The following is a 23989-nucleotide window of genomic DNA, read 5'->3' as shown; positions in this document are numbered from 1 at the left end:
CTGAGCCAGATTTGCGTGCTCTTGCTGTGAATTGTTACCCCATTCCTCCGCCAAGGCACTTGAAAAGTTCTCGCACACATCTGAGGGGACATGGTTACACGTGGTCTGGCACCGTAAGGACTATCAGCTGTCCTTCCCGTCTCCCTGTTAGTCTATCTTGCGCATCTTACATTACAGACATTGCAGTTTATTGCTTTGGCCACATCTGGAGTCCTCATGCCTCCTGCAGGACTATGGCATGTTCATCACACGGGTGATCAGGGACCCTGGCAATCTTTCTTCTAGTGTTTTTCTAGAGTCAGTGGAAAGGTCTCTTTAATGTCCTAAGTTATTGGAACTGTGACATTAATTTTCTTTTTGCTTGTAAACTGTTTGTGTTAAGGGCTGTTCCACAGGTGGATGTATAATAATTGTTTATGGTTAAGTGAACAAGCATGAAAAACATTGTTTAAACACTTTCCAATAATGATTTGTAAAATTATCTTTGAAATACAATATCCTCACAAAAAATGAGACGTTTCTCTTTTATGCCACGTGAACATTGTAAAAAATAATAATAATTCAAATACATTTGTGCGCTGAATTTGTTTTCCAAAAAACGTTTACTTTGGGTTTTAAAAATAATGGTGAAATTTAGCAACCCCAAGTGCCCAGCATTGCAATTTTTCATCATTTTCCCAAATTATCCCCCAATGCAAATTTTGTCTCAGACAAATTTATTTTTTTTATGAATTTAATAAATGGGTAGTTTAAGTGTTGTTGTTTTTTTCAGAAGGAATATGTAAACTCTTTTCACGCAGAAATTTTAAAAAAGTTGCCAGGCACCGCCAGCGTTTTTGATAATTTTTACCAAATTTTCATGGCCCCCTTAATATTTTGTTGTATGAATATCTGAACATGCAATATATAAAATAAAGAGCAGACCCTCTGCTTTTATCATAACGTAAATGTGGGTGAGTTTCAGAAAAAAAAAATTAACATTTTAAGCAAAAAGCTGAGAAAATCACGTTTTGATAAACACTACATCTGGATTGGATTCAGAACGATGATCAAAAATTTGATGAAGTAAATCGAGTCCATCAACACCCCTAATGACTGCACAGTCCTATAGCTCTTCCTGGATTGACATTTCATTCAGTAAGCAGCATATAAACCAAAACTGCCTATAATGTTAATGTTGATGATCACGTTTTTTTTTATTTGCATATTTTGCATGATTACACATAAGATCGCATGTTTCTGCATTATCTTCGCATGTTTTTTTGATCAGGAGATCAAACCCTACCGTATAATAGTGAAAAGCCGGAAATTTCTTTCAATGGCGGGGAAGCATTTTTTTCATAAATGACAGAAATTTCCATCAATGGCGGGGGAAAGAGTTAAAGTGAGTATACTTGGTAGTGAAATCGGTTCGAGTTAGTTATTACGATGTGATTTTTAAAAAAAATTCAAAGATAAAAATTATTTTTTTTGGTTAATTTGCAATAAAGTTCACATGAACAATTCACAGTAAGACCAGGAATGTGTATTCATAAATTAAAAAGGGTCAATTTTTATATTACATTCGTTGACTCACCCCACACAAGAAGTTAGCATGTTGCTAAGCTAATAACACAATAATAATTAGGCTTTTAAAATATATTAGATAAAATAATGCAATTTAAACTTTTTATGGAAACATTTTAGTATTGAATGAAATACAACATTTAATCAACATTTCTCTCAGCTCAAGGTATCCGCCATCTCGAATTTTCACTCCGCTCGTCGTAATGCGTTCTGTTTGTTTTTGCCAAAAACAAGATGTCTTAAAGGCAGAATAATGTTGCTGGCTACCTTTTTAGAGCAGCCTTTGCGTAGGGAGCGTGCCTATGATGCATTAAAATACTTTCTATGTAGGCAACTAAGGTTTTGTAACCAGGCTTCTGTGTGAATAACAGTTTCTTTAGCGTTCCTGAAATCCATTCCGAGGCAGTTGCAGGTCATTTGTCTTTCTGTTTAACAGGCCTAGCTTACCGCAACACGCTGTTTGATTTGCACACTGGTTGTCCTAGCAACGTGCAGTGTCGGTGGACAGTCTTTGGCCTTCGCAGGGCAGGCTTTTCAAAGGGAGGCAACCTTGACGAGGAGGGCGATTCTGCACTCTGTTTGTGTACATTTGTCGCGCCTGCGTTCAGTGATTTGTTCCCATTTTGGCTGCATTTTCAAAACAGTGTTTCTGTTTCTAGGGCAACAAGAAGAGTGACGAAGCCGTCCAACTGAAATTCTCCAATACAGAGAAGTCTGTGTGGGGATAGTGGAAGAGTGAAGAGGGGTAATGAAAAGAAAGGGACGAATGGAAGTTCCTTTCTCTTCGATATCACACGCAGTGGCCTTTAAAAAAAGGAATAGGGTTAAACAAGCCTGCGACACCTCAGGAACTCGGACGGACAGGCTCATTGAATATTTCTGTCAAGATGTGGCACTATGCAGTTGTGTGTGTGTGTGTGTTTTCCTATTGTAAATGTGTACCAATTCCCTCCCTCTCCAGTCCAGAAGCTTGTAAATATGTACCAATTCCCTCCCTCTCCAGTCCAGAAGCTTTTTGGAGCGTCAGCCACGACTTTACATGAGTCTTGCTTGTCAGAGCGAATGTAGCCAAGGGTCAGGGTGAACACACAAATACACTGAGACGTTAAGCTTCACTGACAGGCGCTTCCAATCCCAGCTAAACAGCGCTGGAAAGCCATGTAAAGTGCGTTTGTGTTCAAGTATGGCCAAAATAGCCTTCTTTTTTTTTCTTTTTTTTTCTTTTTTTTTCTTTTTTTTTACTTAAGTAACCTATTTGACTGTGATTGTGACATTCCAAATGAAATATGACATCAATAAAGTCTATGAATAAACGATTACAGCAAAGCAGGAGTCATTTTTGTTCAGCTATTTTTATTATTTTTTTTTTACATACCTCTGCGTCATTCTGCTTGGCTTACAGTATTAAAGGTTGTATCAGTGATTTCTGGCCCAAAAATAAATGTCTAATCTTTCCTAACGATCGGCTAGCTGCTCGCCCCATAAGCATGCCGTCCAAAAACCGTGTCTCGGTAGGCAGCCTAGGCTCTGAGATCTGCACACAAAAACAAATGGGTACAACCACCACTCAAAACCAAAATAAACAGTGTTCCAACCAATCACTGACAGGGGCGGGTGTTGCTCCGATTTCGCGTCCAGCTGTGCACGAGCGCAAAACCTCACAACACCCGCCCCTGTCAGTGATTGGTTGGAACACTGTTTATTTTGGTTTTGAGTGGTGGTTGTACCCATTTGGAGATTAAGGAGAAACGGTATTTCTTCAGAACAGCGACGGCAGACTGAGGTGATGAAACTTTCACTAGATTTTCCATCTAATTAAAGAACTTAATGAACTGCCGGTGGGGTTTTATTCATGAAATTTTAAGACCCATGGACGTGAAGTCTGGGTAAATGATCTGAGTCCCATATTGATTCTGAATGAGGTGTAAACCTACAGTTACTGTGCCGCTGGGATTTAGTTGTTTTGTTTGGTCCACTGTTACTCTGAAGTGTTAGATGTTGGCAGTATTATTCACATGAATAATTCTGTGATTCTCTCATTTTGTGTGCATGTTTACAAGGAAATAAACCTGTAACTGTTCAACTGATGTCAGTTATGTTTTTTTAATATCATGTTTAATAAATTATTATTTGAATTTAAGCACAAAAAACTCCAATATGGTGAAAAAGTATGATGGATTTGTTCAGAATTTTTTATAACTCTAAACATCAGTGAGATTCTCCGATCAGTCAGCAGTGTTATTTGAGTATTATTCATATACTATTATACTATGTATTAATTTCAAATTGGCTTTTATTTGTATATCTTCAGTTCCCTTTCAAACGGTCATTCGTATTGCGTAACTATACACTATGGGGAAAGTCGTTTTCTCCAAAATACTGAAGACTTTTATAAAATAAAGCAGTGCTACTGCACACCCATAACAGTACTGAGACTTACTTACACGCTATTGGCTGGTCAGTGGGAACCAATGACAGAGCGGCGTAACTGCGTGGACCAATCGGTGCGAAGCCTGCCGAGCTGAGCGCAGAGCCCGCCAGAAGGGGCGGGGCATCTGCCTATAAAAGACGCTCGATTTTGCCATGGAGCGAGCCAGCGGCTAACCTGATCCAGCATGCTCTCCCGACAGCGATCTCTAAGCCAGCTGTCGCGTTGCTTCCCCTAATCTGCGCCCCCTACTCTGCACGCCTGCGACCGTCAACCTCTGCAGCCAAGGCGGGCTTAGGTCGAGGCGGCTGTACGAAATGGCCAGAAGTCTCCTCTTATGGGCACAAGGCAACCTGCGCTCGCTGAGAGCAACACATGTACCGGGCAGACTGAACCAGGCAGCAGATATACTGTCCCAGGGCAAAGTGTCTCCAGGGGAATGGACCCTCCATTCCCAAATGGTTCAAATGATCTGGAGTGTTTTCGGGAGGGCAGAGGTAGACCTCTTCGCCTCCGAAAACAACTGTCATTACCCAACATATTTCTTAAAGAGCAGGGACGCGCTGGCCCACGACTGGCCCAGCCTTCCCCTTTACGCTTTTCCTACGGTCTCGCTCCTCCCTCAGGTCATAAAAAGGATCAGGGAGGGTGGACAGCAGTCCTACTAGTGGCCCCTCTCTGGCCCAACCTTGGTTCCCCGAGTTGATTCAGCTGCTCACAGCAGCCCCATGGCTGATACCCCTGAGGAAAGACCTCCTTTCCCAGGCGAACAGGACAATTTGGCCTCCCAGTCCCAAACCGTGGGCCCTCCATGTATGGCCCCTCGACGGGAGTTTACGGACCTCCCGGCGAGTGTCCTAAACACAATCAGCGAGGCAAGAGCTCCGTCTATGGGAAGCTTCTACGCTCTGAAGTGGTCTGTGTTCTATGACTGGTGCTCAACCAGGAACCATGGACCCAGTCTCATGTGAAGTATCACTGATACTTTCTTTTCTCCAGGAGCGGCTGGATGCAGGCTGTACTCCATCCACGCTTTTGTGTGGTTTATGTGGTATGTGGCAGCCATCGCAGCCTTTCATGTCCGCACCAAAGGGCTTCTGGTCACGAAGCAGAGATTTTCCCGATGGTTGGTGAACGCTATTGCCCTGGGATATGCTACTATGGGCCTACAATGCCCCATAGGCGTTAGAGCTCACTCCAGGAGAGGCATGGCCTCCTCCTGGGCATGGTCCAGTGGGGTTTCTATTGGCGATATATGTAGCGTGGCCGGCTGGTCCTCACCGTCCAAATTTGCCAGATTTTATAACCTGGAAGTCCCTGCACTGCAGCCACTGTCCTTTCCGTATGTTTGAGGCAGGGCTCGTAACTAGATTAGGCCACTGGCCGCCTGTCTTTATGACTTGAAATCCCTGCACTGCAGGTGCAGATCCCTCTGTGTGAGTGAGGCCGGGCTCCCTGAGGCTTATTTTAGGGCCCTTGGCCCGTTTATCATGACGTCATAAGCTCTTGCTTTGACCCTTATGTGGGCATCAATTGGTTCTCACAGTTATGCCGCTCTGCCATTGGTTCGTGCAGTTCCCACTGACGAGCCAATAGCATGTGAGTAAGCCTCAGCACTGTTACGTTAGTAACCAAGACGTTTTTATTCTAATTTTAATTTTAGTTTATGTTTTAGTAATTTATATATCATGAGTTATTTTAATATTTCTATTTAGCTTTTAGTTATTTCAGTTTTAGTTTTAATAATTTTAGTTTTAATCAGCTTTATAGCTGTATTGAACTCTACACAGTAATTTAACCTAAATGAATCAACACTGAACTGAATTCAGCTGAATAATCACTGTTTGCTATTTTCTGTTTACATCATTGAATCGTTATTTTCCTGTTTATTACTGCAAAGCTGCTTTGAAACAATCTGTATTGTATAAAGCTATGTATATTAATAAAGGTGACTTTTCTTGACTTAATTTTAGTACTTCAACTAATTTCCTGTGTTCTCAAGTTTTTGTATGTTTGAATATTTTGTAGTAAATCTAATACGTTTCAATATTTATACATTCACTAGTTTTTATATTGTGATGTCATGGCTGATTATAGATACATAATTTGCAGTGCTTCATGGGATGAGTAGTTCATCGCAAGTTTTGTATGGTTAAGCCTTGTTTGATAAAATTTTTTAAATGTATCTTTTTCTTCCAATCAAATGCTGTATTATTGTGAATTTGGTTGAATTTTTAATTTTTTTGGAAATTAATGAACTACACAGCAAGAAGGATGAAACAGCAGATGAAAACAAAAATAAAACGACCTTAAGAGTATTTTTTTTTATCGAATCTTATAATATTGTCGGGTTACTTTTGGGTGGATTCGTTATTTTAAGAATAAATGAAAAATAGGCTACAGCAAGTTAGTTGATAAAATGTTCAGACAAGGAAAACAATAAAAAAATTGGTCCATACTGTATATTTTGTGCACTATTTTCATTTTCTTCTAAAGTCAGCTGTATGTGATGATCAGTTTAAAATTTAAGTTGTTATACACAGAATCTTAATTTCTCATTGCAATATGGCATTTTATATCCAATTTAAATTAAAATATTTTCCTCACACAAAACACATTATAGTATTTCATTTTTGTTTGTTTTTAAATGTGCTCAATATGAATATGACAAGCTGAGTAAAGATTCTTCTCTAAAGATTCTGTTCATATCATCATGACAGTGAGTAGTTGATCACAGAATTGTCATTTTTTGGGTGAACTATTGCTTAAAGTAATGCTGCAGCGGCGCAGCAAACGTTTTGTACGTTCCTCATTAGTTCTCTCACTATATCCGAATGTCACATCTCACTTTCTTTTATTCTGACTCTCTCTCATTCCTGTGATTCGTCGTCTCCCAGGGCTTCAGAAATATTGTGTTGTAGGTGGAAGAATTCATGTCTAACCTGGAAAAGTGCAGCGGTTCTGATATCTCCCATAAAAGCCTTGACTCTGTGCCACAGCCATTAGAATTCCACAGAGGACAGAAGAAGGGTGATGTGTACAATTCACCAAAAAAACTCCCTCACTATCTCTATCCCTCAGCCATCACTTTACCTCCTGTTCTCACGCTCTCATTCATGCCGTTCTCTCTCTCTTTCTCTCACCTGTCTTCTCTCTCCTCAGGCGAACTTATGTGGCTGATAAAAGGAAGGGTTTTCAAAGGCTTCAGCACTTCAGCACTTCCGATGTATTATTCTGGCCAGAAAATCCCTGGCAAAAATTGCATTCCATTTTCCCTACTCATAATCTCTTCTGCTTCATCCTCTTTAGAAAGCCGCCAGAAGCCAGCTGATTGGATGTCAGCAGAATAATTTAGTAGAAGAGAGAACACGCGGGAACATTTTTTTTTTGTCAGTGAGGAAATGCTCGTCTTTTGTGAGACATCTGAATTCATCACAGTCACTGAGACAGAAAGTGTTGAGAAGGTATGTCAATGTGTGTTTGTGTATGCCTGAAGTGTGATAAAGATTTACTGTTACCCCACAACCCCAAAATGAGGAAGAACAAAGACAATTCATCATTTAGTTGATTTATTGTGATGTCATAATGTCCTTTTTATTGCACACTGCACCGTGGGTACTGTTCTATTGCTTTGTGTTCAAACCGAAAAGTTCAGTGCCTTCCTGAAGTACGTTATACCTCTTTTACAGATCTGAAGGAGACTTTTTTGTGAGAAACCTTTTTAACCCTTACATAGAACTTTGAAATCACCCCAAATTGTTCTTGATACATCCAATGAACATGCCGTTTCAGAAAAACAGTTTGAAAAAAGTATATGGGATTGACAAATGTACTGTTTTTACTAACAGATTTGACTCTAAATTAGCCTCTACATTCAACAGAAAACAAAATCAATCCCATTCTCAAACTCTCAGGCCTGCATGAAAACCGTTCCGTGGATTTTCACAGAATCGAAACGCCTGTCCTTTGTAAAGTAATACGCACCCCTTTCTGTGTTCATTCAATAAATATTTTGACTAATTTGATGATACTTTCAGCTTCCAATAAGACAGAATTCGTAATACAGCTATATTCAACACAATTATGCAGATGTTCCTACCAAAAAAGTACAGAAAATATGGGGGAAATGAAGATACCATTTGGACCTGGCCTTGAGTCTTGCCTATAACCTTAGTGACAAATAACCATAGTAAACATCAAGACTTGTTTGAATTATGTATGTATTATATGGATTTAGTTTTTTTTCTAGATATATCCTATATAAAATATTTTCGCAACTACCCCCCCCCCCCCCCCCCCCAATTTACTCCTCTGCCCAGACACTGAAAGGGATAGTTGACTCAAAACAGTCATCATGTTCTCATCCTCATGACTTTCTACATTCTGCAAATCACAAAAAAAGCTAATTTGAAAAATGTTGTAGGGTTTTTCAAAAATATTTTCTTGTTTTACACAGAAGAAAGATCATACAGGTTTGGAAAGAGATGCAGGTGAGTAAATGATGACAGAATTTTCATTTTTGGGTGAACTATCCCTTTAACAGGCGTTTTGTAGCTCTCTGATCACATGCTACACTCTTCGCTAGTCACTGACTGTTCTGCTCACACATCAACTGAACTTGCTCTTAAAATTCAGATGTGACTCCTGTAAGAGACAGGTAGTCAATTTGGTTGCCTAACCTGATTTAAACAAGTGCAACATGTTCCAGGATCAACATTACAACCAACCAATCAGATTTGAGGGACAAGTTTACAGTTTATGTCAAGTTTAGGCTTACAGTAAGGGGTTGTTGCTTCTACATCAGTCTTATTCACCTCCGATTTTGGGGATAACTTAGGGGTAGGGTTAGGTTTAGAGGTAGGGATATGGTTAGGACAAAATTTTCGGACAGGAATGTCAAAATATGTTGACCCAGGAACTAACTTGACTGGTTCTAGGTTGTCTGTTTCTTTCACAACCAAACAGGACTGACAAGCGTATTCTACCATGGTGTGTGAAGATTTATGTCAAACATGAACATTTCTATGAAAGTTTTCTTTAAACTTTTCCACGCAGTGACTCGTTTAGACACAGCTGGCTGATTCTGCAGTAAGACTCTCGATCCCCACTCTGACTTGAATGAAATTGCTGCAGTGGGTGAGGGAGGCTCGCTCTCGATTTGTGTTTCTGCGCAGACTGCAGTCTCGCCTCCCTCCTAAACCGTTTCTAAGCCACTCAGATGAAACCGCCACATTTGGACTTTTTCCCTCTTCTCTCAAAAACATTCTAAAAGAGACTAATGCTGGAATGAGGACCCCTAGCAACTTAATGTGTGGAAAGAGGATGTCTGCAGATTTTGGGGTGGTGTAGCCTTTCCACAAAAGCACAGAGTTGCTGAGTATCATGCTGGAGTATATGGGGCAGCAAACTGCTTTACATAACTCCATGATGTTTTCTCCCTACATTCACTTACTTATAAACTTTCTTTGTTTGTGTTGTAGGAGCAAAGTAGTGTAGGGATTTATACTGTAGATTTTGCCTGTGTAAAAGTGACCATCACTGTATTGGTTTCCAGGGTGTTGCTATGTATTTGCTAAGGTGTTCTAAGTGGTTTTTAGCATGTTACTTACTATGCAGGTTATAGGGTGTTATGGGTGGTTTTTAGAATGTCATTGTGCTAGGGCGTTGCTAGGATGTTGTAGGTGGTTTCCATTGTGTTGCTAAGCAGTTGCTTAGTGGGTTTGGTTTTTAGCATGTTACTTACTATGAAGGTTTTTAGAATGTTCTGGGTGGTTTATAGAAAGTAATTGTACTGGGTGGTTGTAGTTGGTTTCCAGGGTGTTGCTATGCATTTGCTAAGGTGTTCTAAGTGGTTTTTAGTATGTTACTTACTATGCAGGTTATATGTGTTATGGGTGGTTTTTAGAATGTCATTGTGCTAGGGTGTTGTAGGTGGTTTCCAGGGTGTTGCTATGCATTTCTAAGGTGTTCTAAGTGGTTTAGCATGTTGCTAAGCAGTTGCTTTACTGAGTGCTTTGCTTTATGTTACTGTGTAGATGCAAGGGTGTTCTAAGTGGTTTTTATCATTACTCTGCAATTGCTAGGATATTCTGATCAGTTTCCAGGGCATTGCTATGCATTTGCTAAGGTGGTCTAAGCGTTGTTTACCATGTTACTAGGGTGTTTTGGCTGGTTTCCAAGGCTTTGCTGTCTGAGTAGTCCATATCTTTTCTGATCCATATAGATACAGCTTTAATTCCTACTTCAATGCTAGTCCAATGGATGTTTCCAAGATTTAATAATTTGTCAGGCACAAAATTTTCATTTTAATTACACAACGTCATTTACTTAGGATTAGGTTTGTTGAAAGTCCTAACCCTACTTTTCAGCAGAATTAATCGCTAATTAGTAAGTGAAAAGGGGAAAAACTGAGGAGTGAGGAAGCATATATATAGTAGTTTATATATATATGGTTTGGCTGCATTTTGATTGTGTGTGTGTTGGAAGACTAAATCTGTCATCGATTGGCTGTTTTTTCTGTTACCTGATTTTATTGCTCCTGCTGTGCATGTTCACCTCGTGGTACTGTTAACTGACACACAAATTACTTCATTTGCTGCCATTCTGATGAGTTATGAATGTAGAGAGCTTTAGCATTTCTAGGTTACTGTTACATATTTGTTTACTATATCTCTTCATGACGGGCCAAGAATGGTTGATCCTTAAATTACATGATAGAGTTTGACACTTACAATTGGTAACGTGCTATTTTATAGAATCCTTTGAGGCCAAGCGATGGCCGCGAGCTAAAAACATTAAAACTTTTATCATTTTAGTGCTCCATAAATCGTCAGCTTGTCGAAGAACCCAAGCGTCCCACTTTCTTCCAAACAAACCAACAGAAAAACATAGAAATGTATAAAACTTCTGAAATGTAAAAAAAGATGTCTGTAAAAAAAATGGCCCGGTTTTCTCTCACCAAAAGGCTCTGAGGAACCTCTCGTATTAAAACTATAGGACAAATGATAAGGCACAACAAGCAGATATCGAACAGCAGAATACATTTTACATTCACTGCATCACAAAGCATGGCCAACGTCAGAAACGTAACCGATAATCTATTTTTCCACTGGAATGGTGCCGGTGCCAGAGTTAGGTTAGCAACATAATAATAGGACATATTTCTTGAGCAGCAAATCAGCATATTAGAATGATTTCTGAAGGATCATGTGGCACTGAAGACTTGAGTAATCATGCTGAAAAATCAGATTTGCCAGTACAGAAATAAATGACATTCAAAACAGTTATTTTCAATTATAATAATTTCAAATTATTGCTGTTTTTATTGTATTTTTGATCAAATATGTATATTTTCAAATATATCACAGTTTTGTATTTTTGATCAAATATGTGTATTTTCAAATATATCACAGTTTTTGTTTTTGTGGTTTTGAAAACAGTTTTTAGAGAGGACATTAACCTATTGTTTGCCCTTTGACAGTACTGTTTCCTGGTTTGTCACAAGCCGGTTTAAGGGGCTTTTCTTTGGCAAATCAACTTTTATCCAATCGAAAAGTGCAGGACGGCAACAGCACCATGATCGTAGAAAAGAGGTTAGTGTCAACTTTGTAAGATTCACTTTACCTCACATGCTCATCTTCCAGACTTCCCATCCCTGAAGGCTACTCGTCACAGGCAGTGTAAACATATATAAGGAGACTGCATATCTGTGCTGCAACATAAACATGCATCACAGCCATCTCAACGTAATGCTTATGAGATGCAGTTAATGTAATATGTTTTCAGATGTAATGACAGTTTACTAAAATGGTGTTGTAACCTCTGGTATTAAGCCACGGCCTGTAATGAGACGACGTGAAGTGTGAGGCGCGAGCGCTCACTCGATGGTTTTCCTGCTCAGGCCCTCATGACCAGCGTAATACTGTCGTCGTGTGCTGTTAAAACCATCGGTTAAGATTCTATACAAAATGTACAACATAGAAATACATACAATTTAGATTATTACAATGAGGCCTACAAAAGAAAACGACCACAAATTGTATCCAGTATTGCAGGCGGAGCCATTTCTGTCAGTCTCTACTGTGGCCCAATCAAAACTGGTTTGAGTTTTACATCACATCATGGCCGTTTACAACATACATAATAAATCTATCAAAACAACAGATTCCAAAATCTCTCTATAAAGGATTTTTTTTGTTCTTTTGTTTCTCTACAACAATGTCAGTCAATATTTACAACGAGCCCTAAAAATAATTTAATAATAAATCATAATCATACACACTTTCTACACATCGTAGGCAGACCTAGTTCTTGGGCAGAGCACAATGTGTGCTGATTGGCTAACAGTCGCTAAGGGGCAGGAGTCTGGAGGAGGGGGCGGGGTCACAGAGAGGAAGTGGTGGAGTCAACAATCTCTCTTCCGTTGCACACCGTCGGAACGAAGTTGGCGCTTACGGATGCTTAAGGAAGAAAGAGCAAAAGAAGAATTAGACAAATGCAGAAGGTAAGGAATAAGGGATGTAAAAGCGGTGGGACATAATATGAAGTCATTTTATATCATGGTAAAAGTATACAGTAGTGGCTAAAAGTGATGTCCGGAGGGGATATTTGTTTTTAATGACCCTGCAAGTTCAAATAAACCATCAAAATATGAGGAAATTTATTTTAAATATGAGGGAAGAACAAAACACTAAACTTGGTTAAGGCATTTATCAGTCAAAATTATTTAGCAAAAAAAAAGCAAACTACAACTACAGGTTTTATTTTAATATGCAAAAACAGGAAAAAGCATACATTGACTACAACATAATCAGTTATTAATACTTGTTGATTCTCTCTTGTTTATGCATGTGTTCATAATGTATTTCTATGATAGCCAGGCCAAAATATAACAAATAGAACAATTAACTCCTAGAATAACTGTGCAATATGCTTAAACATTTTTTTATAGTATTTGAACAAAGGGTGAAGATGTCAATTTTCCTAGGCCAGACATCACTTTTGGCCACTACTGTATAATATATCATAATGTAGTTATGTTTGCAAGGAACTGAATCCAAAAATGTTTTATAGATTACATAACCATGCAGTAATGCATATTTTCTCAATTTATTTATGTATTAATTTCTGTTATATACTGTACATTTTAACATATGGTAAGTAGTAGCTCATCACTTATCAAGGTATTCCATGCATATACAATTTTTTTGAAAACTGTGTATGCATGCCATATACCGCAGCAAAAGTGATAGTATGTTAGAATTCGACTCTGCCACTGATGGCCAACTACAAAAAGAAACCACAAACTTTTCACAAAGTTTACCAACAACTTTTCCCCCATTTGATTCTCCTCTCATCACCTCCCTCCCCATCTTTTCCCTCCTAGCGTGTGACTGTATGTGATCTCTGCTCTGCACTCCGCAGCGCCTTCTCTTCTTTGCAGTGTCTGTCATGTTATTTATTAGACAAATAAAATATAAATAAAGATGAAACCGTTTACCTGATCTGTTTTTGTGCTTGTGAATAATGCATCAGACCAGAAGCTGTTGTCTGTGCACACATGGGCTTATTACCCACCATCAGGCGGCAAAACGGCCTCTCCCTACCGCACCTTTCCTCTGTGCTCTTACACAACCGCTCTGTGTGACAATGCTGACATTAAAATCCTCTGCGTAAATTGCCATATCAAAGGGCTGTAATCACTACAAACTGCCTGTGTAAGCACTGCAGAAAGTTCAACATTGACAGCCAGTTGTATTTAGAGCACAAATAAATTGCTTTGCAGCATTTTGTCAATTTATGTCTTTTTTTTTGTGGGTCGTGTCATCATGGTTGCAATTCTGCATGCTTGTGTATGTTATACAATATCACATTAGGCACATAATGCCATAAACTTGATGATAAAATCCAAAATAACAAAACTGTGGTTGCATTTGCAGTTGTGGTTGCCAACCTGAATTTTATTTTCATGAAGATGTTTCATAAAAAATAAATTTCTAATAACTTTACAAAACTTTGAAGCTAAACAATACTTGTGCTTTTAGTACAAAGGGTTCATGAACTGTATCTGTTTTAGTTTGGGTATGCCATTTCTGTGGATTTTTTCAAAATTGGGGTTGCAGCTTAACAGGTTAACTAACATGAGCTAACAATGAACAAAACATTTGTTACAGTATTTTTTTTTAATCTTTGTTAATGTTAGTTAATAAAAATACAGTCGTTCATTGTTTGTTCATGTTAGTTTATAGTGCATTTACTAATGTTAACAGACACAGTGTATTAGTAAATGTTGAAATTAAAATTAGTTTAGATTAATAAATGCTGTTGAAGTATTATTCATTCTTAATTCATATTAACTAATGTAGTTAACTAAAGAAACCTTATTGTAACGGGTTACCAATTATTTATTTATTTTTAATCAAAATTCCAATAAGAGATTCTGGAGGAAAAGAAAAGTATAGAGAGCAATAAAGGAATGTATAAATGAACAGAAGATCTCTCCTCAGTAAAGCCCTATTCGGATGGGATTAGTTTAACATGGAGAGGTGGGGTAAAGTAATTGTTACCAGAACTTCTCAGTGATTTTAGTCCCGTTCGAATTTTACCTTCTGTTAACAGGTCCGTAAAAATGACCTCAGGTATAATACTAATCCTGTGCGAATAGACCTGCTGTAAATATGTAGGTAAATATTCTGTTGTTTTCTGTTTAAAAGTATGGAGGCGCTTGAAAAGGCATTCAGTTGCATTCTAGACTTGCATTCTAGACCTGAATTTAATTAATACATCGTTCGACCAAACCAGCGGACCTAAATGTTTTATATATATATATATAAATATAGGTTATATGTGTTTGTGCACGTGATATCAGTAAGCAGCGTAATACGCACATGACGACAGGGAGGTAAATGTAGTGAGATATATTATCTCATGCGAATTGGCCATTATTATTTAAGACGTCCTGTGGTACAATTACTTCACTCAATCTACCCTTGTTAATCCCGTCCAAATAGGGTTTAAGTCACACAATTTGAGTTTGCTGTATTTGTGCCCATGGCATAAATGTAAAGTAAAGGCAATACTTAAAGTCAATGTTCAAATGTTTCTATCTAATATACAGTATGTGTTTGTTTGTGTGTAGATCTCACCATGAGACGCGTAGCTAGTGGCCGGCCCGCTTACACTGAACCGGTTCATGTTTAACCGATGACTGGTGACGTTCTTCTGAGGCTGGAACATGATGATGTGGACTTTGGGGGCAAACATGCAGCCCAGCACCACAAATCCACTCAGACTGACAGATATACACATGGTTGTGGTTTGGACCTGAAAGAGAGCGGACAAACACAATTTATTTCTCACCCATCATTGTATGTACGGTGACTCATTTATTCCGATAATCAGAAGCTATTAGTTGTGACTATCAAGAACCCCTTGGCTAATAAAGAGGTAGAGCACGGGGGTATAATAACAGTGACATTTAGCAAAGTGCTGCGTAAATAGCATTTGATTAGAATTAGTTGAATGTCTCCCATTAGCAACAATTTTCCTCCCAGTTTTAGATCTTCATGTTGTTCCCCGCAGTCCCCCGTCAAGGCGCACTGCTGTGAGTAAAGAGGACAGATATAACACTAAACTGAACAGGGATCTCTCAACCCCAGGGGAACACAATGCTGTTCCGCTTAAGGAACAATTTCACAGGGAGCTAAATTAATGGTTTCAGTTAGACCTTAATCTCAATATGAATTATCAGTTGGTTTAAATACTGCAAGTTCCCGATTCGCGTACGTTCATGTCCTAAAAATACGCTAACCGATTAGCTGTTCTATTAGTCTTGCTCATATTTTCTGCATTGTTATCAGCGTGAGCCATCTACAAAGCTGTCCTTATTCTGTAGTGTTGTACTCGGTTGATTGGTGGCTCTGATCATGCGGCTGCATGCATTTGCACCGGGTTTCTGTATCTTTCAACTATTCTGCGCTTCCACAGGCATCAGCAATGTGGGCGAGTAGTCTCTGAGGGCCACGTCTCTTGAGCAAAGAGCCTCTCTTTGCACTTCATTGACTGCGGCCTAGTAAGACACATTTTTGTCCTGCTCCCTGCAAGAATTCCTCCTTGCGTCAGCAGGCCATCTACGTCTGGCAATGCTGTTTGGGTACTTCAAGTTTCTATTGGATTCACTTGGTGTGGTGAATGACAAGCTCAGTTATAGACCCGCTCAGACACTGTCACACTGAATCACTCTATATGTTATATATTTGTTGCATCAACGAGCTATTGAGAAGTTGTCTGTTGAGGCTACGTGTTTGCTGAGGATTTAAATTTGTCAACAGATTTCTATCTGACAGATCTGCTTGCTTGGTGTAATTCCTAATACACGTAACAGCTATCTGAACAGCAGGCATCTTGCAGTCCCACAAGCACGAATACAAGACAACATTGTCTGTTTTGCATGTTAATGGATTTTTCTTCTGGTTCCACTTTTCAGCTCAGATCAGTTTGATTTATTCTCACTAAATTAGATTAAATCTAGCTTTGTTCAGTTAGCTTCAGGTACTTTAATTTGATTTGAGCAGTTTCTGCATATGTCAGACAGGACTGGGCAAAATACAGTTATGTTAAGAATTGGTTACTTTTAAATTCATGAGTTGGAATTTTAATTAATTTGGCCAGACCCCAAAGGGGAGTTGAATTAATTTAGAATTGTACAGTCACAAATATGGTTTCAATTTAAGTGAAAAATTGAAGAACGAACCCTCAGAATTGGGGCAGAGGGTCCCAAATGGCATTTGGTTGCTGGTGTTTTTATAAATATAATAATCTTTAACATTAATAGTTATTATTTAATTACTCCAAGAATTAGATTTTGCATATGCTATAGAAGGAATTTTTCAAAACTTCTTTTGTGTTTCATAGAAGAAAATAAGACCCTGTCCCAAATGACACACTTCATATACAGGTCCTTCTCAAAAAATTAGCATATTGTGATAAAGTTAATTATTTTCCATAATGTAATGATAAAAATTAAACTTTCATATATTTTAGAATCATTGCACACCAACTGAAATATTTCAGGTCTTTTATTGTTTTAATACTGATGATTTTGGCATACAGCTCATGAAAACCCAAAATTCCTATCTCAAAAAATTAGCATATTTCATCCGACCAATAAAATAAGTGTTTTTTTAATACAAAAAATGTCAACCTTCAAATAATTATGTTCAGTTATGCACTCAATACTTGGTCGGGAATCCTTTTGCAGAAACGACTGCTTCAATGCGGCGTGGCATGGAGGAAATCAGCCTGTGGCACTTCTGAGGTGTCATGGAGGCCCAGGATGCTTCGATAGCGGCCTTAAGCTCATCCAGAGTGTTGGGTCTTGCGTCTCTCAACTTTCTCTTCACAATATCCCACAGATTCTGTATGGGGTTCAGGTCAGGTTATTGGCAGGCCAATTGGCAGGCCATTTGAGCACAGTAATACCATGGTCAGTAAACCATTTACCAGTGGCTTTGGAACTGTGAGCAGGTGCCAGGTCGTGCTGAAAAATGAAATCTTCATCTCCATAAAGCTTTTCAGCAGATGGAAGCATGAAGTGCTCCAAAATCTCCTGATAGCTAGCTGCATCGACCCTGCCCTTGATAAAACACAGTGGACCAACACCATCACTGACTGTGGGTACTTGACACAGGACTTCAGGCATTTCCTTCTCCCCAGTCTTCCTCCAAACTCTGGCACCTTGATTTCCGAATGACATGCAAAATTTGCTTTCATCCCAAAAAAGTACTTTGGACCACTCAGCAACAGTCCAGTGCTGCTTCTCTGTAGCCCAGGTCAGGCGCTTCTGCCGTTGTTTCTGGTTCAAAAGTGGCTTGACCTGGGGAATGCGGCACCTGTAGCCCATTTCCTGCACACGCCTGTGCACGGTGGCTCTGGATGTTTCTACTCCAGACTCAGTCCACTGCTTCCGCAGGTCCCCCAAGGTCTGGAATCGGTCCTTCTCCACAATCTTCCTCAGGGTCCGGTCACCTCTTCTTGTTGTGCAGCGTTTTTTGCCACACTTTTTCCTTCCCACAGACTTCCCACTGAGGTGCCTTGATACAGCACTTTGGGAACAGCCTATTTGTTCATACATTTCTTTCTGTGTCTTACCCTCTTGCTTGAGGGTGTCAATGATGGCCTTCTGGACAGCAGTCAGGTCGGCAGTCTTACCCATGATTGCGGTTTTGAGTAATGAAACAGGCTGGGTGTTTTTAAAAGCCTCAGGAATCTTTTGCAGGTGTTTAGAGTTAATTAGTTGATTCAGATGATTAGGTTAATAGCTCGTTTAGAGACCCTTTTCATGATATGCTAATTTTTTGAGATAGGAATTTTGGGTTTTCATGAGCTGTATGCCAAAATCATCAGTATTAAAACAATAAAAGACCTGAAATATTTCAGTTGGTGTGCAATGAATCTAAAATATGTGAAAGTTTGTTTTTTATCATTACATTATGGAAAATAATGAACTTTATCACAATATGCTAATTTTTTGAGAAGGACCTGTACACTTTGGGTCTTGTGGACTTACAATGGCTGCTGTGTGCGCGTGTCCGTCAAGTCCATGAGACCGTAGGGCATTCCATTTGTCATTTTAGGTGTCAGAAGAGTGTACACGAGTGCCCCCTTTGCGGTCGATATGCGCCCTCGATGCACACTTTTGCCGAACCCGCGCTGATGCGAGCTCTGCAGCAGACATCTTCCCAACAGTCAAAGCGCCGTTACATCACGGAAGTGCGGACTCAGAGGAATACCTCTAGTGTTTAGGGTGCTATTTGGGACAGGGCCTAAGTCATACAAGTTTGACACAATCTGAATAAAGGGGGACCAAATTAAACATTTTGGGTGTCTTACCCTTTAAAAGTCACACTTATTGCAATTATATGAATTTCTTTAAATTTTCATTAATTTGAATTTTACAGAATGTTAGGGTCAGACGTACCCTGTAGTCACTGGAAGTGACGTAGAAGATGGGCAGAAAGGCCAGCCAGATGATGCAGGTGGTGTACATGGTGAATCCGATGAACTTGGCCTCATTGAAGTTCTCCGGACATTTGCGGGTCTTGAAGGCATAGACCGTGCAGAGGACCACCAGAACCACGTTGTAGCTTAGCGAGAGCAGCATGCTAGAGTCCCTCACGTTACACTTCAAAATGACAGTCTGACGTTTCTCTGGCGTGGTGAACCGCCGCGTACCGGGAACTTCCAGCAGTAACCAGACGGACACTAACAAGAGCTGCACTGAGATCAGCGACAGACAGATGAACACCTGTGAGCTGGGACTGATGAAGCGCGGTCGCTGAGCTCCGCCCTCCTTCACGCCGCTGAAGATGCGAGCGATTCGATTGGTCTTCGTGAGCAAGGCGGAGTAGCACACTGCGAACGAGGTACCGAGGCCTAACCGCCGCAGCGTGCACACGATAGGCGACGGTTTCGCGATGAATATGAAAGTCATGACGTACGACATGAAGACACCAAGCAGCAGGATGTAACACAGCTCGCGCCCAGAAGCTTTGACCAGTGGTGTGTCGTTGTGCCGAATGAAAACGATGAAGACCATTATGGTACAGATAAAGCCAACGCATGCAATTGAGATGGGCCCGATGGCCCAAGCATCCTCCCACATGATGTAGTCCTCAGGAAGGTCGTAGCATCCGATCAGGTCAGGACGGGGCCACTGGCCAGGTGCGCAGGGCATACATGTGAACTCATCTGGCAGGTATTCATAGGGCTCGCAGGGAGTGCAAATCCAGCAGCAGTATTCACCCGCCTGCATCTTCTTCATCTCATTAGGAGCGCAAGGGTCGCTGCACTGAGACGTGGGTACGTCCGCTCCTCTTGGCCAGCCGATCAAGCCCTCGTTTAGAGAAAGAATCTCTGCCCACTCTCCGATCTGGATATAAGTGAACTTGTCGCTGCCTGGCACTCTCTGGTAGTTGAAGATGTTGTAGCGACCCATTCCGTCACCATATGCGTCAAATTTTACTTGATTCTCCAAGCCGACAGGGGAAAATGGAGCTAGAGAGAGAGTATGAGAAAGAGGGGGAGAAGTTATTTCACACATATTAAGTGGGATGAAACACATTAACTCAAGAAGTTAAGTCTTTGGTTATAATCAGTAAGTACGTAAATGGCTGCAGGCTCATGAAGCAGGCGATGAAAAGTATCATCGAATCTCTAAACAAAATGACTACACAATGCCATCCGACTTCAAGCAGAGAACATTCAAGGGTTTGAGGAGGAATCGGGCTGTTTTCTGTCAGGGTTTATGTGCTAGGTATTGGTTTTATTGCTCATATGAAGTCTCCCACATACCTCTGTAGTGTAGCTCGGGGCTCTGGGAGGAAGCGACCTTGGTCAGCACATTGTAAAACAAGACATGGGCAAATGAGCACAGAGGAGCTGATGCTTCTGTCTCGAGTTTTGGCCTCAGGGAAAATGATATATTGTGAACCGAAAGAGAAGACAAGAAGAAAATGTCCCTCAAGGGATGATGGTGAAACTGTCACTACTGATTGTACAAGTGATTATTTTTCTATAGAGGCAAGAAAAAAAAGTCTATCTATCTATCTATCTATCTATCTATCTATCTATCTATCTATCTATCTATCTATCTATCTATCTATCTATCTATCTATCTATCTATCTATCTATCTATCTATCTATCTATCTGTTGTTCTATTGATCTATCGTTTTACATGTATCTATTGTTCTGTCAATCTAAAAAAATAATAGTAATACCACGTTACTTATTTATTAACTTTTTTTTTCATTTTAATTATATGTAAACACACAAATAGTTGCCTACAGCCACACCTGGTGCAGTATGTTTTCTCTGCATGGTGTAATTGCTCAGAGTGTCTCTGGATGCTTTCTGCTGGATGATGATTCATCAGATAAGGAAAACAGGTTAGAAGTTATGAACCCCATCATTCACAAAGATAACGTCAATATCAACTGCAACACCCATGCACTCACAGACCCCCACACACACATGCAGCCGAAGTGCCATGAAATCCACAAACATCTTGCTGTATTCGAGAACTTCATCGTGCGCTGGATCAAATTAACCTTCTGTGGCCCATTGTTCATTTCTTCGTTGCTCATCTGTTCATTCCACGATTTGATGGCAAGCGACTGACCTTGATAATGTGTAACCATCCGTCATTAGGCAGATGCCGAGCATACCCCTGTATTAAATAATCAACATATGGTAACAGGATAACTATAATATAATTACCCGCTACAAACACTAATTGCAGTTAATTATCCTGCGCTGAGCCTCCAAGGATATGGAAACTGTTTGTGGAACAAATACATTTGATATAGGAATTCATAGAGAGTCTGATGGATGGATGGACATAGGAGTATGATTGAAATCTATCTATCTGTCTGTCTGTCAGTCGATCAGAAAGAATTAGGGTCTTTTATTGTACAACTTGAGCTTTTGATGCCTTGTCTAACTTTTAACTAAAGTTTCACACAAACTTTTACCTAAAGTCCTGCCATAGACAAAAAAATAAAAAACAGTGGGGTATAAATTTATGATCCATCATATTGTTTATCTGCAACAACATTAAATAACCATGGCTCATCAGTGTCGATCACAATATATCTGTGCATCCCTGACAGATGTTTGCATGTTTTGTCATGGGATGCTTTTGACACAGATTCAGTAAATCCACATATCAGGCTTGTAGTATGATGGTCTCTTGAAATGGCTCAATTGATCTGAACAGATTGCACAAGTCCGGCAAGAGCAGTTTAACCTGCGATTCTGTATTATTGCTCGACACAAATCACTCAGACTGCTCATGGAGCGTAGGGACATAAACTGACTGAGGATGAACATGAATTTATAATTTACATCTCTTTCACCGTAGGGAATCACAAAGTTGTTTACAGTTGTTTTGACACATTAATAGGGTCATCGGATGCCCATTTGCCACAAGTTGATATGATTCTCCTCAAAAACAGCTCTGTTCACAGCGACCCATTTCGGTGCATGTCTCTTTAAATGATAATACGCAACTGCTCACCCCACCCCTCTCTTCCATGTGGGGTGTCGACACAGTACACGTAAAGTGCTGCCATGACAACCTGCTTTGGTGGACAGTATACAAATGGCTGAGGGTGGAAATATGCTAATACGGGACAGCCCGTCAGCAGTCGTGGGCGGAGCAGAAAATCTAAATTGCTTGATTATTGATAGTGTTTAGACTTTTTGAGGATTCATTTTTTTAATTGATTTTTTTCATTGTATGGTGGTTTGTGTCCACACACCGCAAAGACACATTTGTATGCAAACACCATATAAAAGTGAATTTTGCATCCGATGACCCCTTTAAGGCATATAGATCATCATAGGCATAAAATATGCCTGTATCAATCAATGTAGTTGAAATGAGTGTAGTTGATATTGGGTGTCATGCACTTATTTTTTTGAAGGGAGAACAAATATTTTAATACCTTTATAGTCCTAAATGTAAGACATTGTACTGCTTATCTGTGTTTGCTTGTTCCAGATGAATGGTGATTATTCAATGTCTGTTTCTGCAGGTTATACCAGTGGGTGGTGACAAGTGACTGTCTTTATGAGTGAATCATTTATTTGACACCTGTTTTTTTTTTGTGTGTGTTTTTTGTGGCGTTTTTGCCTTTGTTATGACAGGACAGTTAGTTGACAAGAAGCGAAGTTGGAGAGAGAGAAGGGGACGGAATCGGGAAAGATTCACAAGCCGGGACTCGAACTCGGAAGCCTGAAACACAACTGTGCTATATGTCGGCGTGCTGCCCACGAGGCTATTGGCGCCGACAGACAACACCTTTTTGAAAATTTGGTGGTAGAGGTGTTGAAATGAAAACAAAAGCTTCTAAGCAGTTGAACACACCAAAAAGTTCTTTGTATTCAGAATGCGTTTCAATAGATTTGAATATACCTAGATTTCAGCCTAATAATCAGGGCTTGACATTACCTTTTTTGCTCACCAGCCACTGTCGCTATAGTGGTTTTCCAAAGTTACCAGCCACTCAGCTTTTTTACTGGCCACAATTTTGACATCGATACCATGGGCAAAAACTACCATATAGATATTTTAAATATTATCTCATAATTTGGCAGCAGGTATATTAGGCTGTTGTCACTTTAAGACCCTGACACATTTTGACCATTTTGACATTATTTTGTGTGTTTGGCTGTTTAAGCACAAAAATAAAAACTGCGAAAAATAACAAAATTAAGTACTGATAGGCGGCTTTATCTGCACGCACTTTGGGTGGGCACAAAATCTGAGTAAAATGATGCGCAATACATGCAATCCCACCCCGGAATTTAAGCCCTGTAACACCCATCAGGAGCAAATGAAATGAGTGAGTAAGAGTTTTAGATGAGTGAGAGGCGAGTTTGTGTCTCAACTCGCTGTCTGAGAGATGAGGGAGCGAGAATGTGCAGCTGGTTTCGTGTATTTATTCTGCGGAAAATGATTATTGGAAGTGTTTCAGATATTTCAGTATCGATATGTATCGAAAAATCTATATTTTTGACAACACTACTTTGCACTTAGTTTATTATTTCAGAGGCCTTTTTAAAAGACTACAATTGCATAATGTAGATATATTATATATCAAATTCAACCCGCCAAAGTGGCTTAGGAGTAACTGCATTACACGCCACTGCTGAAGTCCACCAGCATTTGGCGGCTTAGTGGGTGTTCATTTCAAGCCCTGCTGATAATGAGACTTCATGGCAAATTTCATTTTAAAAATACTGTATTTGTATTTAAATACTTTTCCCCCACACCGAATTTAGTATTTTATTTTGATACATTTCAACTGGGGTTTTTGTATTTTTATTTTAAATACATTTCCATGTATTTATGCCCATCTCTGATTGTATTCAACAAAAAAACTGCTGCTAGCTTAATTTTCTTTGATTGTAGCAACTTGTGATGTCTCTTTCTG

The 23989-nt window shown here is 39.7% G+C and overlaps 2 protein-coding genes across 4 annotated transcripts in view; one reads left to right on the top strand and one right to left on the bottom strand.

Moving 5' to 3' along the window:
* elapor2a (endosome-lysosome associated apoptosis and autophagy regulator family member 2a) overlaps positions 1-15460 on the top strand; it is a 36036-nt gene extending 20576 nt beyond the window's left edge. The window contains exons 22-25 of one of the 3 annotated variants that reach the window (XM_077193687.1): positions 7304-7458; positions 11475-11586; positions 12292-12497; positions 15132-15460. In XM_077193687.1, coding sequence (XP_077049802.1) covers positions 7304-7458; positions 11475-11586; positions 12292-12497; positions 15132-15156 — 498 coding nt within the window. In that variant the 3' untranslated portion in view covers positions 15157-15460. Of the gene's footprint in view, positions 1-2225; positions 2480-2527; positions 2881-7303; positions 7459-11474; positions 11587-12291; positions 12498-13379; positions 13668-15131 lie in introns of those variants that run through there. The other 2 variants (XM_077193688.1, XR_013186069.1) reach the window with 2 other exon arrangements.
* grm3 (glutamate receptor, metabotropic 3) overlaps positions 7554-23989 on the bottom strand; it is a 76971-nt gene continuing 60535 nt past the window's right edge. The window contains exons 6-7 of the mRNA XM_077193689.1: positions 15139-15316; positions 7554-12453 (exon numbers count right to left, since the gene is read on the bottom strand). Coding sequence (XP_077049804.1) covers positions 15153-15316 — 164 coding nt within the window. The 3' untranslated portion in view covers positions 7554-12453; positions 15139-15152. The remainder of the gene's footprint in view (positions 12454-15138; positions 15317-23989) is intronic.

Source organism: Siphateles boraxobius, unplaced genomic scaffold, assembly GCF_051911475.1.
Source record: "Siphateles boraxobius isolate OS27281-9 unplaced genomic scaffold, OSU_SipBor_1 31, whole genome shotgun sequence".
NCBI lineage: Eukaryota > Metazoa > Chordata > Actinopteri > Cypriniformes > Leuciscidae > Siphateles > Siphateles boraxobius.
Note: the sequence above shows the minus strand (reverse complement) of the source record. Positions and strands in the feature narration are given on the sequence as shown.